The 15,594-nt window shown below is 47.3% G+C and overlaps 1 protein-coding gene across 1 annotated transcript; it reads left to right on the forward strand.

Annotated features, from left to right (window-relative positions):
• LOC143838941 (myeloid cell surface antigen CD33-like) lies at positions 1–15,594 on the forward strand. Its single transcript, XM_077340837.1, has 6 exons — positions 1–48; positions 4,676–4,826; positions 8,759–9,187; positions 11,447–11,749; positions 14,390–14,453; positions 14,629–15,594. Exons 2-6 carry the CDS (start codon positions 4,745–4,747, stop codon positions 14,735–14,737), a joined length of 987 nt encoding a protein of 328 aa, XP_077196952.1. The 5' UTR covers positions 1–48; positions 4,676–4,744; the 3' UTR covers positions 14,738–15,594.

Raw genomic sequence — 15,594 nt, forward strand, 5'->3', positions numbered from 1 at the left:
AGGAGGTGGCGGCGGCACGTCGGTGGTTCCTCTGTGGCTGCAGGAGAAGTAAGTCTACTCAGAGGAGTGCATAGAAAGTGAGTTGAGAGGGGGCAAGGAGGTTTTGGAAGAGGGGAACCAGCTGTTTACCCACTTCCCAATTTTATTTCCCTACCATTGGTAGGGTTGCTGGCTCTCAGCCAGGAAACATCTGGAGATTTGGGGTCTGGAGAGAGCGGGGTTTGGGGAGGGGCGGGACCTCAGCAGGACATAATGCCGTAGAGTCCATCCTCAAAAGCAGACATTTCCTCCAAGAAAACTGATCTGGGTCCTCTGGAGATCAGTTATCATCATGAGAGATCTCCCCGAGCCACCTGGAGGATAGGAAACCTGGGGTAGTCAAAACAAAACCTGATTCCCCAGCTCAAAAACAAAACACCCGTTAGAGAGGCATTTCCCACTCCCCCCAAGAATGAGGAAAGAAACTGAATCTAAAAATCTTATGGTTTTCTTGAACCCTCAACTGGTTCAAAATAGCAATAGATATATATTTTTTAAAAAACCACTGTTCCTCTTGTGAATTTCAGGGAATCAAAGCAAGGGGGAGAAATTTGATTTGCCTTCCTTGTGTTGCTGTCTCTTAGCAGAAGGTCCAAGGGAAATCCTTAATAAGCTTTAAGATTTCTGAATGTGCATTAACTCTTCTGAATGTGCATTGGCAGAACATGAAATCTCGTTCAAATGTAGGGCTGTCAGCTCCAGGTTGAAAATTCCCTCGAGGTTTGGGGGTGGAGCTTGGGGAGAACGGGACCTCAGTGGGGTACCATGCCATAGAGTCTGCCCTCCAAAGCCTCCATTTTTCTCCATAGGGACAGATCCCTGTAGTCTGGAGGTGTCCCCAGGCTCCCCCTGGAGATTGGCAACCCTATGACCTGTTACAGCGAGTGCAATTATATGCATTCACCTGTTTTCACAAAACAGCTATTGCACACTCACTTCACAAATGGCACCAGGGATCAGTATCTGGATAAATATAGGTTTAAAACTACAGACTGGAGTTCACATGCATTGAAAGTGATGTAACATGGGATTAGTCAACACACATTATGAGGAAAGTGCATGCACTGTGTATTCGTTCACGGAAAAGGGTAAACGAGACTTCTCACCAATTTGTATTTACTTAGTTAATATTATTTTCCTTTCAGGCAAAGCAGAACAAGGATGTGTGTCTGGGGGAGGAGGGGCTGTCAGGATTGATCGATTGATTGATTGAGCCAGTTTGGTGTAGTGGTTAGGAGTGCGGACTTCTAATCTGGCATGCCGGGTTCGATTCTGCGCTCCCCCACATGCAACCAGCTGGGTGACCTTGGGCTCGCCACGGCACTGATAAAACTGTTCTGAACGAGCAGGAATATCAGGGCTCTCTCAGCCTCACCCACCCCACAGGGTGTCTGTTGTGGGGAGAGGAATGGGAAGGCGACTGTAAGCCGCTCTGAGACTCCTTCGGGTAGGGAAAAGCGGCATATAAGAACCAACTCTTCTTCTTCTTCTGATTGATTGATTGATTTATATACCGCCCTCCCCAAGGGCTCAGGGCGGTTTACAGAAAACAGGAAAAGATACAATTAACATATGGTAACAGGTAACAGTAACAGTAATAACATTATAACAATAATAACTTAACAAGATCATAACAATAACATTATAAAATAGAAATTGTGAGAGCCTCAGCTCAACTCTTACTGGGTTACCCAGTGGGTAAAACCAATTAGTGTTGGTCGTAGGGGGGGGGGGGACGACTATATTTTAACATCATATATGAAAACTTGAAAATCCCAGCCTGATAAATTGGCTTAGGTCATGCTTTCTCAACCAGGATTTTGTGAAATCCTGGCATTTCTTGATGGCCCTGGAAGAGTTTCCCAAATGGGAGGGAGCTCATTCATTTTAATATCTTTAAACCGCCCGTAGCGCCACGGGCGCCACGGACTAAATAAAGCGTTAAGGGGTCCTAAGGCGGGATGTGTCCGTGATGATGAAGGGTCCGGATTGGACCCTTCCTCAGGACAGACAATCGGAGGGACCAATTGGCAGGCGCGCAGCGCCTGCCGATTGGTTCCTCCGATTCCCAGCTCCAGCAACTGCGAGCCGCGCACAGCGCGGCTCGCAGTTGCTCTGACACGTCAGGCTGGCCGCAAGGGAGTCCCCGGCAGCCACGCTCCGCGCGGGTGCCAGGGGCTCCCTGCCCGGCGCCCTGACACGGTGAGAGGTGCGAAGCGCCTCTCGCCGCGTCAGGCCGCCGCCCGAAGGAGTCCCCGGCAGCCGCGCTCCGCGCGGCTGCTGGGGGCTCCCTGCCTGGCGGCCTGACGCAGCCAGCAGTTCCCCGTTGTTGGCGAGTATCCCGAGGCAGCTGCCCGCGTGCCCCATGACATACTCCACCTGATAGAGGCGGCGTTCTGGGAAGAAGATCGTCGTTCTGCAATCATATCTTCGGGACATGTTGATTGTAGGCGACTCTGTGCTGCCTCCCGCCTCTGTCCGCTGCCTTCCAAAATGGCTGCCGCGCCTGCGCCCTCGCCTCGACGCGGAGCCGCTCTGCCCTCCGCCTCTATGGCGTGTCAGGCCGCCAGGCGCGTCAGGCCACGTCAGGCCGCCAGGCGCGTCAGGCCGCATCAGGCCACCAGGCAGGGAGCTCCCAGCAGTTGCGCGGAGCGCGGCTGCCGGGGACTCCCTGCCTGCCAAATGACCGCCACCCGGGAGAGGCCCCGCCGCCTGACGGGCCTCCTACGATCTGGTTAGTGCCTAGAGCCCGCTGTATTACTCATACAGCGGGCTTGATTACTAGTATTTTAATAATGTTCTGAACATTTATAGAGTGATATGACCATATATGGTCATGTGGACTCACCCTTCCCTCCCAAAATGGCCAATGATAGGCCTGGAAGGGTTGGGGAGGGGAGGGGTCCCAGGTGGGCATGTACACAGCTATGGTTCCCCAACTATATTCTGCATGATTTCCTCAAGTATTTGAAAGGTTGTCACTTGGAGTAGGACAGGGGGCAGTTCTTGTTGGCAGCAGAGGAGAGGACCCACAGCGATGGTTTTAAACTACATGTAGAAGAGTACTGGCAAGACATTAAGGAAAATGTTTCAGTCAGAGTAGTTCAGCAGTGGGATGGGCTGCCTCAGGAGGTGGGGAGCTCCCCCTCACTGGAGGTCTTCAAGCAACAGCTGGACAGATCCTTATCCTGGATGCTTGAGGCTGATCCTGCATTGAGCAGGGGGTTGGACTAGATGGCCTATATGGTCCTTTCCAACTCTAGGATTCTATGGTTTTCGTTTTAGTAAATACTATATAAATTTGGATGTGGGTAGTGGTTCTCTGTACCAGATAGAACTCAATTGTTTCAAACACACTACTGTAAAAGAAGCTCAGGGAGGGCGGAGGTTGGCAGTTGGCAAGTGGCAATTCCTCCAGGGGTGCACCGGGTAGTAAATTGTCCCTAGGGAGACCAGGTAGTGGGCAGCAGGAGTCACAGAATCAAGGCCTCAGACAGGGTTGCCAGCTCTGGGTTGGAAAATACCTGGAGACTTTGATGGTGGGACCAGAAGTGGGTGAGATTTAGGGTGGGGAGGGTCCTCATTAAAGTGTAATGCTATGGAGTCTACTCTCAAAGCAGCCATTTTCTCCAGGGGAACAGACCTGAAGACTGGCACCCGTAGCTCATCTCTGGGAAGAGAAGGAGTCTTGACCCTCCCTGCAGGCCATTCTTCTGAAGTATGTTCTCCTGCTGTTCCTCTTTAGTGTTCTTCTGGGAAAGATGCGATGGAAGGTTTCTTGGGTTAGGAAACCTCAGTTTGCTGTGATGTCTAAATGCCTAGAAATCAGGATGCTGGAATAAAATAAGGCTAGTGGTCAGGTAGTGGTGGTGAGTTACCCTAGAGTGCAAGAGTCAAGCCTCTCCAGAGTCCATTCTGCACATGTCAGATAATGTACTTTCAAGTAGGTTTTCCTGTTCCACCCAGGAAAATCCAGCTACAAAAGCACATTCATTCATTCATTCATTCATTCATTCATTCATTCATTCATTCATTCATTCATTCATTCATTCATTCATTCATTCATTGTTATAGACAGCCCTCCCTGAAGGCTCAGGGCAGATTACATAAAACGTCCAAACAATACATGAAACATTGAAAGGGCATTTATCCAACGTGTGTGGAACAGGCCCAGGAGATGGCAAAAACCTTGAAGTGGGCAAGGTGGAATGGGGCCTGTAGGCCAGAGCAAGCCCTTTCTGCCACAGGTGGCACTGAATTTAGGACAAGCTAGACTCTGACCTCAGTGACTGCCACTCTTAGAAGTCAATGCTGATGTTGATATGCCAAGGGGTTGATTCTATAGAAGGCAGCCTCATGTGTCCCCAGGACCCAATGAATGGGAATACTATACAGCTTTATGCAAAATATTGTAACTTCTGAAAGATCTTAACTTCTAAAGTATCAAATTTGAGAAAAGACGGTGGCACGAAATCATTGCTCATGCACCCTGACAGCTAAGTTGGCTCTGAGCAAAACTGCAAAGCGATAAAATGTGAGCTCCTGGGCTTGGGGCCAGAGATCTTGGTCATAAGCAGAAGCCGGGGGTGTCACTATGGGCTCACTCTCTGCCTTCCCTCCTCCCTCTGCCCCACAGCTGCTGCCCCAGGACGAGACTTCCTGCGGCCATAAGAAGATACCGGGGGGCAGGAGGAGGCCCCAAATCATGGACCCGCCCTGGAAAGGGCAGAATCTGGTGACAACCTCAACAACACTAACTGTTCTGGTGTGGGCTTTCCTGTGCAGAAGTAGGTGTGGTCTGGTGAAATGCCAATTCTCTGACAATGACCCAGATGGTCAGTTCATTGGATGGTCTGCTGGTGGTGATGGGAGGGGGGGGGGGAGGAGAGGAGCTGAATTCCATTATCGAATGCCAACCTCCAGGTGGGGACAGAGCAAGTCATAGGCCACTGGGAGACCATTATGATGTATCAAATGTTGCAGTATAATAAATAGACTTCTAAGGAGACTTCAAACTTCAGTTGGTTCTTTGATGTCCAGAATATTAAACAGATCCCAACACGTTTCGGTGTGCGGCTTTTTCAAGGGAGATCGATTTCATTGTTTTCAACAGGAAACTTCAGTTTAGAGGAACAATCTCTTAACAGGGAGTAAGACTGTTCTAACAACTGCCCCTCCTAGCTTAAGGCGTTCCAGACGTTCCAGATACCATACTGATATCCCAGTACCCTATTACTTGCTTTGTGTCTGGTCCTTCACTGGGCCCTACCCTTCCTATTTCATTTTAACCTCCGGGTGGGGCCTGGAGATCCCCCCCTCCCGGAATTACAGCTGCTCTCAAGACTACAGGGATCAGTTTGCCTGGGGAATATGAATTCTTTGTAGGGTGGACTCTAAGGCATTGTACCCCACCGATATCCCTGTTGTCCCCAGGCTGCATCGCCAAATCTCCAGGTGTTTCCTGGCCTGGATCAGGCAAGTAATCTGCCCTCCTCCTCCAGTCTGCTAGAGAGAAGGCAGTTCTGTGGAGCCTATGGTGTCAATGAGATGTCCCTCTCCCCCCATAATGTGAGTGGAGGAGCGCAGAATGCTTAATTCAACTCCTTCGTTCTCCTACCTTAACCACACAACATTCGGAGAAGACATCCAAGTGGTATTCCTTGCCAAGGTGCAGCTCCAGTGTTGGCAGAATTTAAATATGCCAAGAGGTGCAAAGTGGCATGCTGCTTAAAAGAATGAAATAGTTTTATTGTGAGTAAGGAAACAAACTCTGTATAGGAAAAAGAGAGAGAGAGAGAGAGAGAGAGAGAGAGAGAGAGAGAGACCTAACTGTTTAACTGTTCTGTTAATTCATTCTGTCTGTTAATTGAGGCAAGTGGGGAGGAAGTATACTAAGAGCAGGAAGTCTCCAAGGGAACAAATCAGAACACGGGAGGAGAGTATTTGAAAGTTCCTACCCTAAATATGCTAAAAACACACCTCTTCTGATGCCCCCTGTAGGTATTCTTCATATCCCTTTGAATTATGCACGGTACAGTTCTTGCATATTCCAGTATCCATCATGTTCAGAGATTTTTTTTCCAGAGGGGTCTTAAGGAACTATATTTGAGTCAGGTATTCCGTTTCCAACCCTGCTTGTTGGAAAGCCCAGCATATTTTCAAATGCAAGGCTTACATTCCTTTTGAGTCTATCATGTGTTTTATGTGAGCCTGTGGGGGTCAGTTTCTCATAGAGAAATGACCAAGAGCTTGTGCAGCCAGGTGCTGGATCGTCTCAACCTGGCTGCCCATGTGCCTGAGCCCCAGAAATGTTACCACAAGAAATGCTGCTAGGATGCTGGGTGGAGGGGCAGAAGGGTCTGTCTCTAAGGCTGCATTCACACATGGTTGGATGATGCACTCTTGAGGTATTACAGCAGTCATTATGTCAGTGGGTTTTCCTGTGTGACATGGCAGAATCTCGTTGTGAACCATTGCTCTCATGTGTGGAAGGTGGGGTCCCCCCCCCAGAAGTCCCTGTTCCCGCACCCCATGGTCCACCCCCAAATCTTGGCTCCTCCACACCAACTTCACCAACAGCTGTTGAAAAGAGAGACGTTCTGGGCTTTCACTTTAAGAACTTTATCACCACTTGGACTGAAATGAAGAGACTGATTGGTTAAAATGGTGGTTCCTAGCTGCCATCTCTGATGAGTGTGGTCTCTTTGGTATATGCAGGCCTGATTGATAACTACTGCTTGGAGCTACCCTTCTGCAGGGTCTCAGACACAACATGCTTAGCCTGGAAAAGGTCGCTGTTATTTAGAATCATAGAGTTGGAAGGGGCCATGCAAGCCATCTAGTCCAACACTGTGCTCAACACAGGATAAGTCTGAAGCATCCAGGATAGGTCTCAGTCCAGCTGCTACTTAAAGACCTCCAGTGAGGGAGAAGTTCCCACCTCCTTAGGCAGTCCATTCCACTGCTGAGCTACTCTGATTATACTATATACATAATATTATACTATATAAATTAAGGTGACCAGATTTTAACATTGGTAAAGTGGGACACCATTGACCGGGGGGGGGGGGGGGGTTCTTGATTAAAAATTTGGTCTCTATGGAGCAACAAAAAGTTTCATAGAACACATAGAATGCAAAAATAGTATTGTAATATATATATTTTAATTTCAACATAAGTACAATTTGCCAGGTACCCCCAGATGTCCCCCCAAAAGTGGGACAATCTGGTCACCTTAATATAGGCTGTGAGCTCTTGATCTCCTTGATCTCTTGATGTCTTGATCTCTTGAGCTCACAGCCTTGACTCTCCATGATACAGGAGCGTTTGCCTAATTATACTCAAATATTAACAAGGACGGACTCACTGCCACTGATGAAAGATTGAAAACGGAAAACAAATCTAGAGACCGTTCTGGCAGAGTCGAAGCCTGAATAAATAACATAAGAGACTCTTTATCTTTTCAAGCTTTATTAAGCCACTGGATAGATTCTGTTTCTCTCTTGTCACTAATTTGGAATCATCCATTTTTCTCGTGCAACAGGCCGATAGAATACGGCACCAGCAATTTTCTATGGGTCAGTGTTGAAGCCTAGTGAAGGAATGTGAGTGTGTGTGTGGGGGAAAGGAACAGAGATAAACAGAGATAAACCACTATGTCAAACCAATTACATTTTAAACTATCTGTCTGGTGGCTTGTCATAGTGGTTTATCTCTGTTCCTCCCCCCCCCCCCCACACACACACACTCACATATGTATGGAGATATTCTGTTTAAAATATGGGCATTTTTAATATTTTTGAACTGTATAATTTTATTTCCATCTTCTTTACATCGTGGTGGCCTCAGATAATACACGTTTTAGAAGGTGGGCTACAAATCAGATACTTTAGAAAGGCGAATTGGAGCTACACCTTACAGTAAGTTACCACCATGCTTATGAAAATCAAATTCACTTGCCTACTTTCTAAAAGCACTTGGTGAACACTATGGCAGGCCCTGTGATGTCCACATGCACCATGTTGGAGACCCCTGTGCTAGGCCATTGCAGGCCCCATGGCAGGGGTAGTCAAACTGCGGCCCTCCAGATGTGCATGGACTACAATTCCCATGAGCCCCTGCCAGCGTTCGCTGGCAGGGGCTCATGGGAATTGTAGTCCATGCACATCTGGAGGGCCGCAGTTTGACTAACCCTGCCCCATGGGCTCGTTGATTTCTTAACTCATAGGCCACTTCACTCTTCTTTCTGCTAGTTTTAATTGCAGAGAGGTTATACGTCAAAAATCTTCCTGTACTGATTCTTTCCTGACTGCCTGTATATAACAGCAACAACAACAACAAGACTTTAATAGCATATAAAAGTACAACATAAGAAGGGAAAGTGCAAAAGGATCCACTGCTAGTGAAGACAAAGGCAAAGATCATGCTTTAGACATAACACATTCACGATTTCTCATGGCAAGATGTAAAAACTTTGCTACTGGTTCGATTATATCAGGGTTCTGGGATGTCAAAAGAAACTGAGTCTTTCGTTCATCCGAATGCAGTTCTCTTTTACACAGCAGCGAGTTAAGAAATTTGGCTCGGATCGAAGAATAAAATGGACAATGGAAGAAAACGTGTGTCATTGATTCTATACAGCATTGTCCACAGGGGCACAGCCTAGCTGAATACAGGATCTGTTGAAATCTCCCATATATATCTCTTCTTCCTCTAATAGGTTCGTCAAGCCAGAATCTGGCTTTTACACTGGCGGTTCCTGACTCTGTCTCTGTACAACATGGCTTCTGCATTCACATTCCTTGCCAGTTCACGTATGATCGTTCAAAGATCTCGAGGAAACTTTATGGCTACTGGTATCAGAAAAGAGAAACATCGACAAACCTTCTTGATGTCTTGCTGCAAGCTTTCCTCACTCCAGGCGTTCTTGTGGCCACCAACGACAAGACGCAAAGGGTTCAGCCGTTCTTTGCAAACCGCTTCCATTTATCAGGCGATCCGAATAAAGGCGATTGCTCCTTCAGCATCCTTAACGCCCAGTTGCAGGACAACGGAGAGTACGTCTTTCAAATTGCGGACAGCCTTGTGAAATTCATCTATCTCACCAGCCATGACCCAGCTCCTAGGACAGTTCAAGTCCTCGTCACAGGCAAGCATTTTCTCCAATTACCTCTTTCCTTGCGCTTTGCTGCCTTTGATGCTGTAGGGGTGGGAAGGCAAAGTTGGAGACCACAGAGCTTATGTGCAACGGTACCGGACAGGAATGCAAATGCTTCACCCTTCCCAGCCCGTCTTTTAGGTCTCCTGAAGAAGGAGCAAAGTTGCCCAATTCCGTCTTGGAGAAACTGCATGGGTTTTTTTGAGACACTTTGAGAAACTGGACTCCTGAAGCAGTTGCACTTCTGGTTCCTAGGGTGTGCATTCAGCTAATCAGAGCTAAAAAAAAAAAAAACCTCATACCTCAGCAGTCTCCCCCCCCCCCTTTTTGATATTTTCCTGGTAAGCTCACAGCTTGGCCTGAACTCTTGACTCCAAATCATTGAAAGGGATCTCAGTCCCCTTTAAATGCCTCAGGCTCATGGAGCAGGAAAAAAGAAACAGGATTTCCAAATAAGTTACTAAATTTGAATACCACACTTATCCTTGTTGGGATGTAGGGTACTATAAGCTGGTGTAGCCTTGGCCCCAGTGAAGGTAGTGTGAGGATGGGCACCAGGAGAAACTGGCGAAGTCATTTGTCTCAGGTGCCCAAAATCAGGCCAGTATGTGCTGGAACATGCCGTCAAGTCCTAGCTGACTTTTGTACTGATTCTGCACGTGGAATTTGCCCCTGGACAGCCTCTCATTGCTCACGTGTTTGTGTTTTCTGGTGGTGGGGTCTGAACAGGGAGGGGGGCATGTGATGAAGCAGCCCTCTCCCTATTAGCTTGGCATCTGTGTTCTGTGCTTTAAATCATTATCATGAACACAAAATCATCGGGGCCTAGTTACCATAGCCAGGCTATCACAAATCTACCCAAACATAAAGAGAGACCATTGTACAAAGGATCTCAAAAAGGGATCTAAAGAAATGTTTTACAGTTGTAGCATTTCCCCATAGCAACGTGAAAGTGTATTGTTTTGTTTTTAATTTTATTTCAGTGCTCGGGGGGGGGGGGGTAATGGAAGTTTGAGTCTCCCAAACAGTGGCTGAGAAGGGATTAGTGACTTGTATTGATTGACAGCCCAAGGAGCAGGGAGAGAAGTTCAGGTCGTCTATGCTTTTGGATTCTCTGCTGCCTCGTCGGGAGGCTAAAAGCCACGATGAGATGGCGGGAAAACATGGGAGGGGTCTCCCGTCGGAAAGCGTGCAATCACACGGTTTCCAAATGAGGGTTTGCAAGCAGGAAGTGGCATGCCTTTTATATCTTGGTACAGAATCGGTTATGGTGACTCTGTAGGGCAGGGGTAGTCAAACTGCGGCCCTCCAGATGTCCGTGGACTACAATTCCCAGGAGCCCCCTGCCAGCGAACTCCTAAAACATTTTTCAGGCTTTGAGAAATCCTAGAAGTGGCATGATTGGGAAGCATAGATGTGTACACGCCCACCCAGATTCCCTCCCCTCCCCACCCCACCACCTCCAGGCCCATCACTGGCCATTTTCAAAGGAGTGGGTGGGTCAACGTATATGGTCATCTTGACCGATAGATGTTTAACAAATTTAAACTATAAATACAAAATTTATTAACTCCCATCCATTCAGGAAACCCTTCCAGGACCATCAAGAAATGCCAGGGTTTCAAAAAACCCTGGTTGAGAAAGCCCATCTATGATTGGGATTTTTAATATTCAGTAGATAAAGAACAACAATGGATGTTTGGCCATGATTTTAGGCTAAAATAAGCCGTTCGTAATATAGAAGTCTCATTTTGCGCCTCTATGTCCAAGAGTTGCTGCAAGATTTTGAAGGCAAGGGATATTCAGAGCAGAATTGCCATTACCAGCCTCCAAGTCATGATCCCGGTATGCTTTGGAGGTCTCCCATCCAACTACTCTCCAGGGCTGACCCTGCTTCACTACTGAGGCCTAACGCGATCAGTCTAGCATGGGCAACCCAGGTCAGGACCAGAAGAGAGCAGAATCGTATGTACAAACAACACCACTTGGCTGAACATCAAAACTGATGAACCATGCAGTGAACAGGGTGGTATATAAAGGAACAAGGCGATGAAAAGGGAATAAATTTCACAGACGTTACGCAGACTTGTTCTCCGTGATCTAAATGCCCTGCCGAACGGTTCCGTTTTCTGCATTTTGTGCAACAATTGAACCGTGAGAGCTTTTATCAGTCTTTTATCCTTTCTGGGTCTGTTCTCAATCCGCCGCCTGTGTTTTCATATCATTCTTACCTGGAGATCCTTCTTTCAGAGTTCACTGAGAAACCAGATATTGTGAAATTGCCTACTCTGGTTTCTGGGGAGGAAGCCATTGTGACCTGCTTGGCTCCGGGGCCTTGCTTTAGGATTGAGCCTGAAATCTCATGGGAAACAGCTGTGACAGGATACGACACGTCTGAGTGGAGTGAACAGCACAACCAGGACAGCTGGACTTATGGGTCCAACTTCATCTTCACACCCTCCCTAAATGATCAGGGCAAATTGCTCACCTGCCGGGTCTGGTACCCTCATGTACAGAAACAAGTTGAGAGCACCATCCGTCTTGATGTCACCAGTGAGTAGCTCCCTTCTCTATAGACTGTGTTATAAATAAACACATCTGCCTAATGCAGTAGTTCTCAACCGGGGGGTCGGGACCCCTTTGAGATTGTGGCAGGGTGAGCAGCTTGGCCACAGGGGGGGGGGGGGCAGCCACACAACAGCCTTGCAGGGTAGATTGAGATAGAGCATTTGTCTGTCTGGACCAGCCGAAAAAGAGTGAGATCAGCATGGTGGGACAAGAGGCAGAACTGAACTGAGAAAACCCGGGAAAAAAGAACATTTTATATGCAATCACGAACAATGGATTTTCATGCCATTGGTCCATTTTGGTTTAATGTCTGTGAAAGAACCCTTGCCTAATTTTATGGTTGTGGGTCCCCACAACATGAGGGACTATATTAAAGGGTCGCGGCATTAGGAAGTTTGAGAACCTCTGTCCTAATGGATTTACACATTATGAGTCTGAGCAGGAGAGCGCTAAAATGTTCACATGGAAATTGATTTTGTTCGTGGGTGAAGTGCCACTGGACTACGGTTGCCAACCTCCAGGTCAAATAGACAAAAATTAAGGAAGGTTGCCTCCTCTTGTTGAGCAGCTTGAAACCGAATTCTTGAGAGGCGGGGATTAAATAGCTGCCCACCCCCCACCCCCCTTGCCGTGATCATCAACAGTCATCAAAAGCCACGTTCTTCGACATCAGTCCTTTTCAGCTTCTTCAAGCAAAACAATTTTGGGAGAATCGTTGAAATGAAAGGACTTTGGCCGTTGACTTTGTAACACACGTCTGATTTCTGAATATAAACCTTGTTTGTAGAACTTGGAATATAGTGTCTTTGAAGGTTGTGTACATGGGATTCCAGGTATTCTGGTTTCCTTCTTTGACGTCAACCCCCAGGTAAAGCCTGAAGATCTCCTGCACCTTACACTTGATCTCTTGATGCAGAGGTTGGTTCCCATGGAGAAAATGGCTGTTTTGGACAGGGGACTTTATGGTATGATGATGATGATGATGATGATGATGATGATGATGATGATGATGATGATGATGATGATGATGATTTATTCAGTTTCTTACTCGCCACTCTTGGGTGGCTCGTGGCGGGTTACTAAGTCTGTATAAAACCTCAATAAAACTTCCCCTTAAAATCACAGACATAATTTACAATCCAGAAAAATAAAATGAAATAGGATATGGCGGTAAAAAAAGTTCTAGCCCATCTCAGACACATTCCCCTCAATACAATCTCCTTGAGGGCGGGAAGAAAGAAAAGGGGGCAGGTGGAACCCATGGCCGTCGTCTGTATAACTGTGTTTCGAATCTGGGGGGGGGGGTCATATAGATCTTCCTTAGCATCCCGGCCTCAACCGTAGACATGGTGGAAGAGCTCCGTCTTGCAGTTCCTGCTGTCCTCCTTCCTCGCCCCAAACCCTGCCCTTCACAGACTCCACCCCCCAAAAAAATCTCCAGGTATTCTCCCATCCAGAGCTGTTAATCCTACACTGTGGCCCTGTTTCATCTATTTTGTATTATCTGTTTATTTATTATTGCATTGTTATTCTGCCCTTCCAAAAAGTTCAGGGAGGTTTACAGCATAATAAAAACAAAACAATCTTCCTCCGTGAGCAGTCGCCACTGGGTGGAAGTGGTGGGATATAAATTGAAGTGTAAATAAAGACCAGCTTTGTCTAGGGTCGCCAGATTGCCCCTGGCCACTGCTGAGGAATGGGGGTTTAGGGCTGCCAGATCTAGACTGGGGAACTCCTGGAGATTTCAAGAAGAGTTGGTTCTTATATGCCACTTTTCTCTACCCAAAGGAGTCTCAAAGTGGCTTACATTCACCTTCCCTTTCCTCTCCCCACAACAGACACCCTGGGAGGTGGGTGAGGCTGAGAGAGCCCTGATATCACTGCTCAGTCAGAACAGCTTTATCAGTGTTGTGGCAAGCCCAAGGTCCCCCAGCTGGCTGCATGTGGGGGAGTGGGGAATCAAACCCTGGACTCCAGATTAGAAGTCCACACTCCTAACCGCTACACCAAGCTGGCTCTCTTTGGGGCTGGAGCCTAGCAAAGACGGTACTCAGTGGGGTACTCTCTATGCCTCTCAGACCCACCCTTTGGGTGCCCTCAACCTTCTCTGGGCTATGTTTCACATCCATCTTGGACTGTCAAGGCAGTGATGAACGCAACAAGCCACAGCCCACCCTGTGAGAGAGGATGCTTTTTCTAGCTTTTGCAGCCTCTCACCGCTTCCCCCTCAGAAGCCATTATAGCACATGCTGGCAGTGGCTCATAGGAATATTAGTCCACAGACACCTGGAAAGCCACGGTTTGGCCACACCTGGTGTAAGGGTTAAGAGAGGCAGACTCTAATCTGGAGAACTAGGTTTGATTTCCCCATTCCTCCACATGCAGCCAGCTGGGTGAGCTGGGGTCAGTCCCAGTTCTCTCAGAGCTCTCTCAGTCCCTCCTACCTCACAGGGTGTCTGTTGTGGGGAGAGGAAGGGAAAGGTGTTTGTAAGGTGCTTTGGGACAAATTTGGGTAGTGAAAAGCAGTGTATAAAACCCCCAACTTTCCTTCTTCTTCACTGGGGATGCTGACAAAGGCCTCAGCAGGACCATAGCTCAACATGGCAATGTTTTTACTCATTTCAGCCACCCATGATGAGTTTCAGAGGTCTTCAGCTGCCATTTTGCTGATAGTCCTGTGCTTGAACAAGTAAGTATCTCCCCTTCTGTCCTGCAGGGCACGTTAACTGAAAAGCAGAAGAGCCATGAAGGAAACAAGCATTGCAATAAGAATTTCTCCAGCTGTACCATAAACCTTCTGGAGTCAGTACAGGCAGCTTTGCTCTTTGGCTAACGACTCTTTTCTCTTGAAATCTCCTTTGTAGGGTTTTGTTTTGTTTCCTGTTCTTCTTCTCGGTTGTTTGGTTTTTGAACCGGAGGAACGCTCCACTGAGAGGGGAGGAGCAGATGATAAAAAGGGCACGAATTGGATGAATGGAAGAGTATCTCCTGCTGGCTCCCCAGGGCCTGTGGACTGAAAACAGAGTTTTGCTTTCCAAATTGGGGCTTCATGCCTGGAGTTATTACACATTCGGCAGTCTGTTTGATTTTAATTAAAGGTCTTGTGGATTGCACAGTGAACTGGTGGAGAGAGCTCAATGCCTAAGTGGATGGAGAGTCAAAGAGGCTTCCCAAAGCCAAGGGCACTGAAACTACTGCAGCTGTGCAGGGATCCTGGACTGTATAAGCACAGAATGATGTATACTGGCTCACAGTTCTACAGCAGACGGACATCCCAGCTAGATTAAGAACACTATAATTTTTTCCTGTTGGTCAATATTAATATTGGTATTTATTCATATCACTCTTTCAAATCACCAGAGACCTGATCCTTTTGACCAAGGATGGTGGAAATTGAATTTGGAACCTTCTGCAAGCAAAGCAGGTGTTCTGCCACTGAATTAAGGGCCCTCCACCATGAAAAATCTCTGAACATATAAGCCACACTTTCTCAACCAGGGGTTCATGAAACCTGGGGTTTCGTGATGGCCCCGGAAGCGGGTGGGAGTTCATTAATTTTAATATATATTTTACATTAATGAGACATTTATTGGGCGATGTGACCATATATGGTCATGTCGACTCACCCACCCATCCCAAAGTGGCCAATGGTGGGCCTGGTGGTGGTGGGAAGGGGAGGAGCCTCAGGTGGGCGTGTTCACAGCTTCCCAACCATATTCTGCACGATCTGCCACTTCTGGGGCTTCTGGAAGCCTGAAGAATGTTTCAGGGGTGTCTCAATGTTAAAAAAAAATGATTACTGCTTATTTTATTCTCTTTTATTTGTTTAT

This window comes from Paroedura picta, chromosome 5 (assembly GCF_049243985.1).
Source record: "Paroedura picta isolate Pp20150507F chromosome 5, Ppicta_v3.0, whole genome shotgun sequence".
Classification (NCBI taxonomy): domain Eukaryota; kingdom Metazoa; phylum Chordata; class Lepidosauria; order Squamata; family Gekkonidae; genus Paroedura; species Paroedura picta.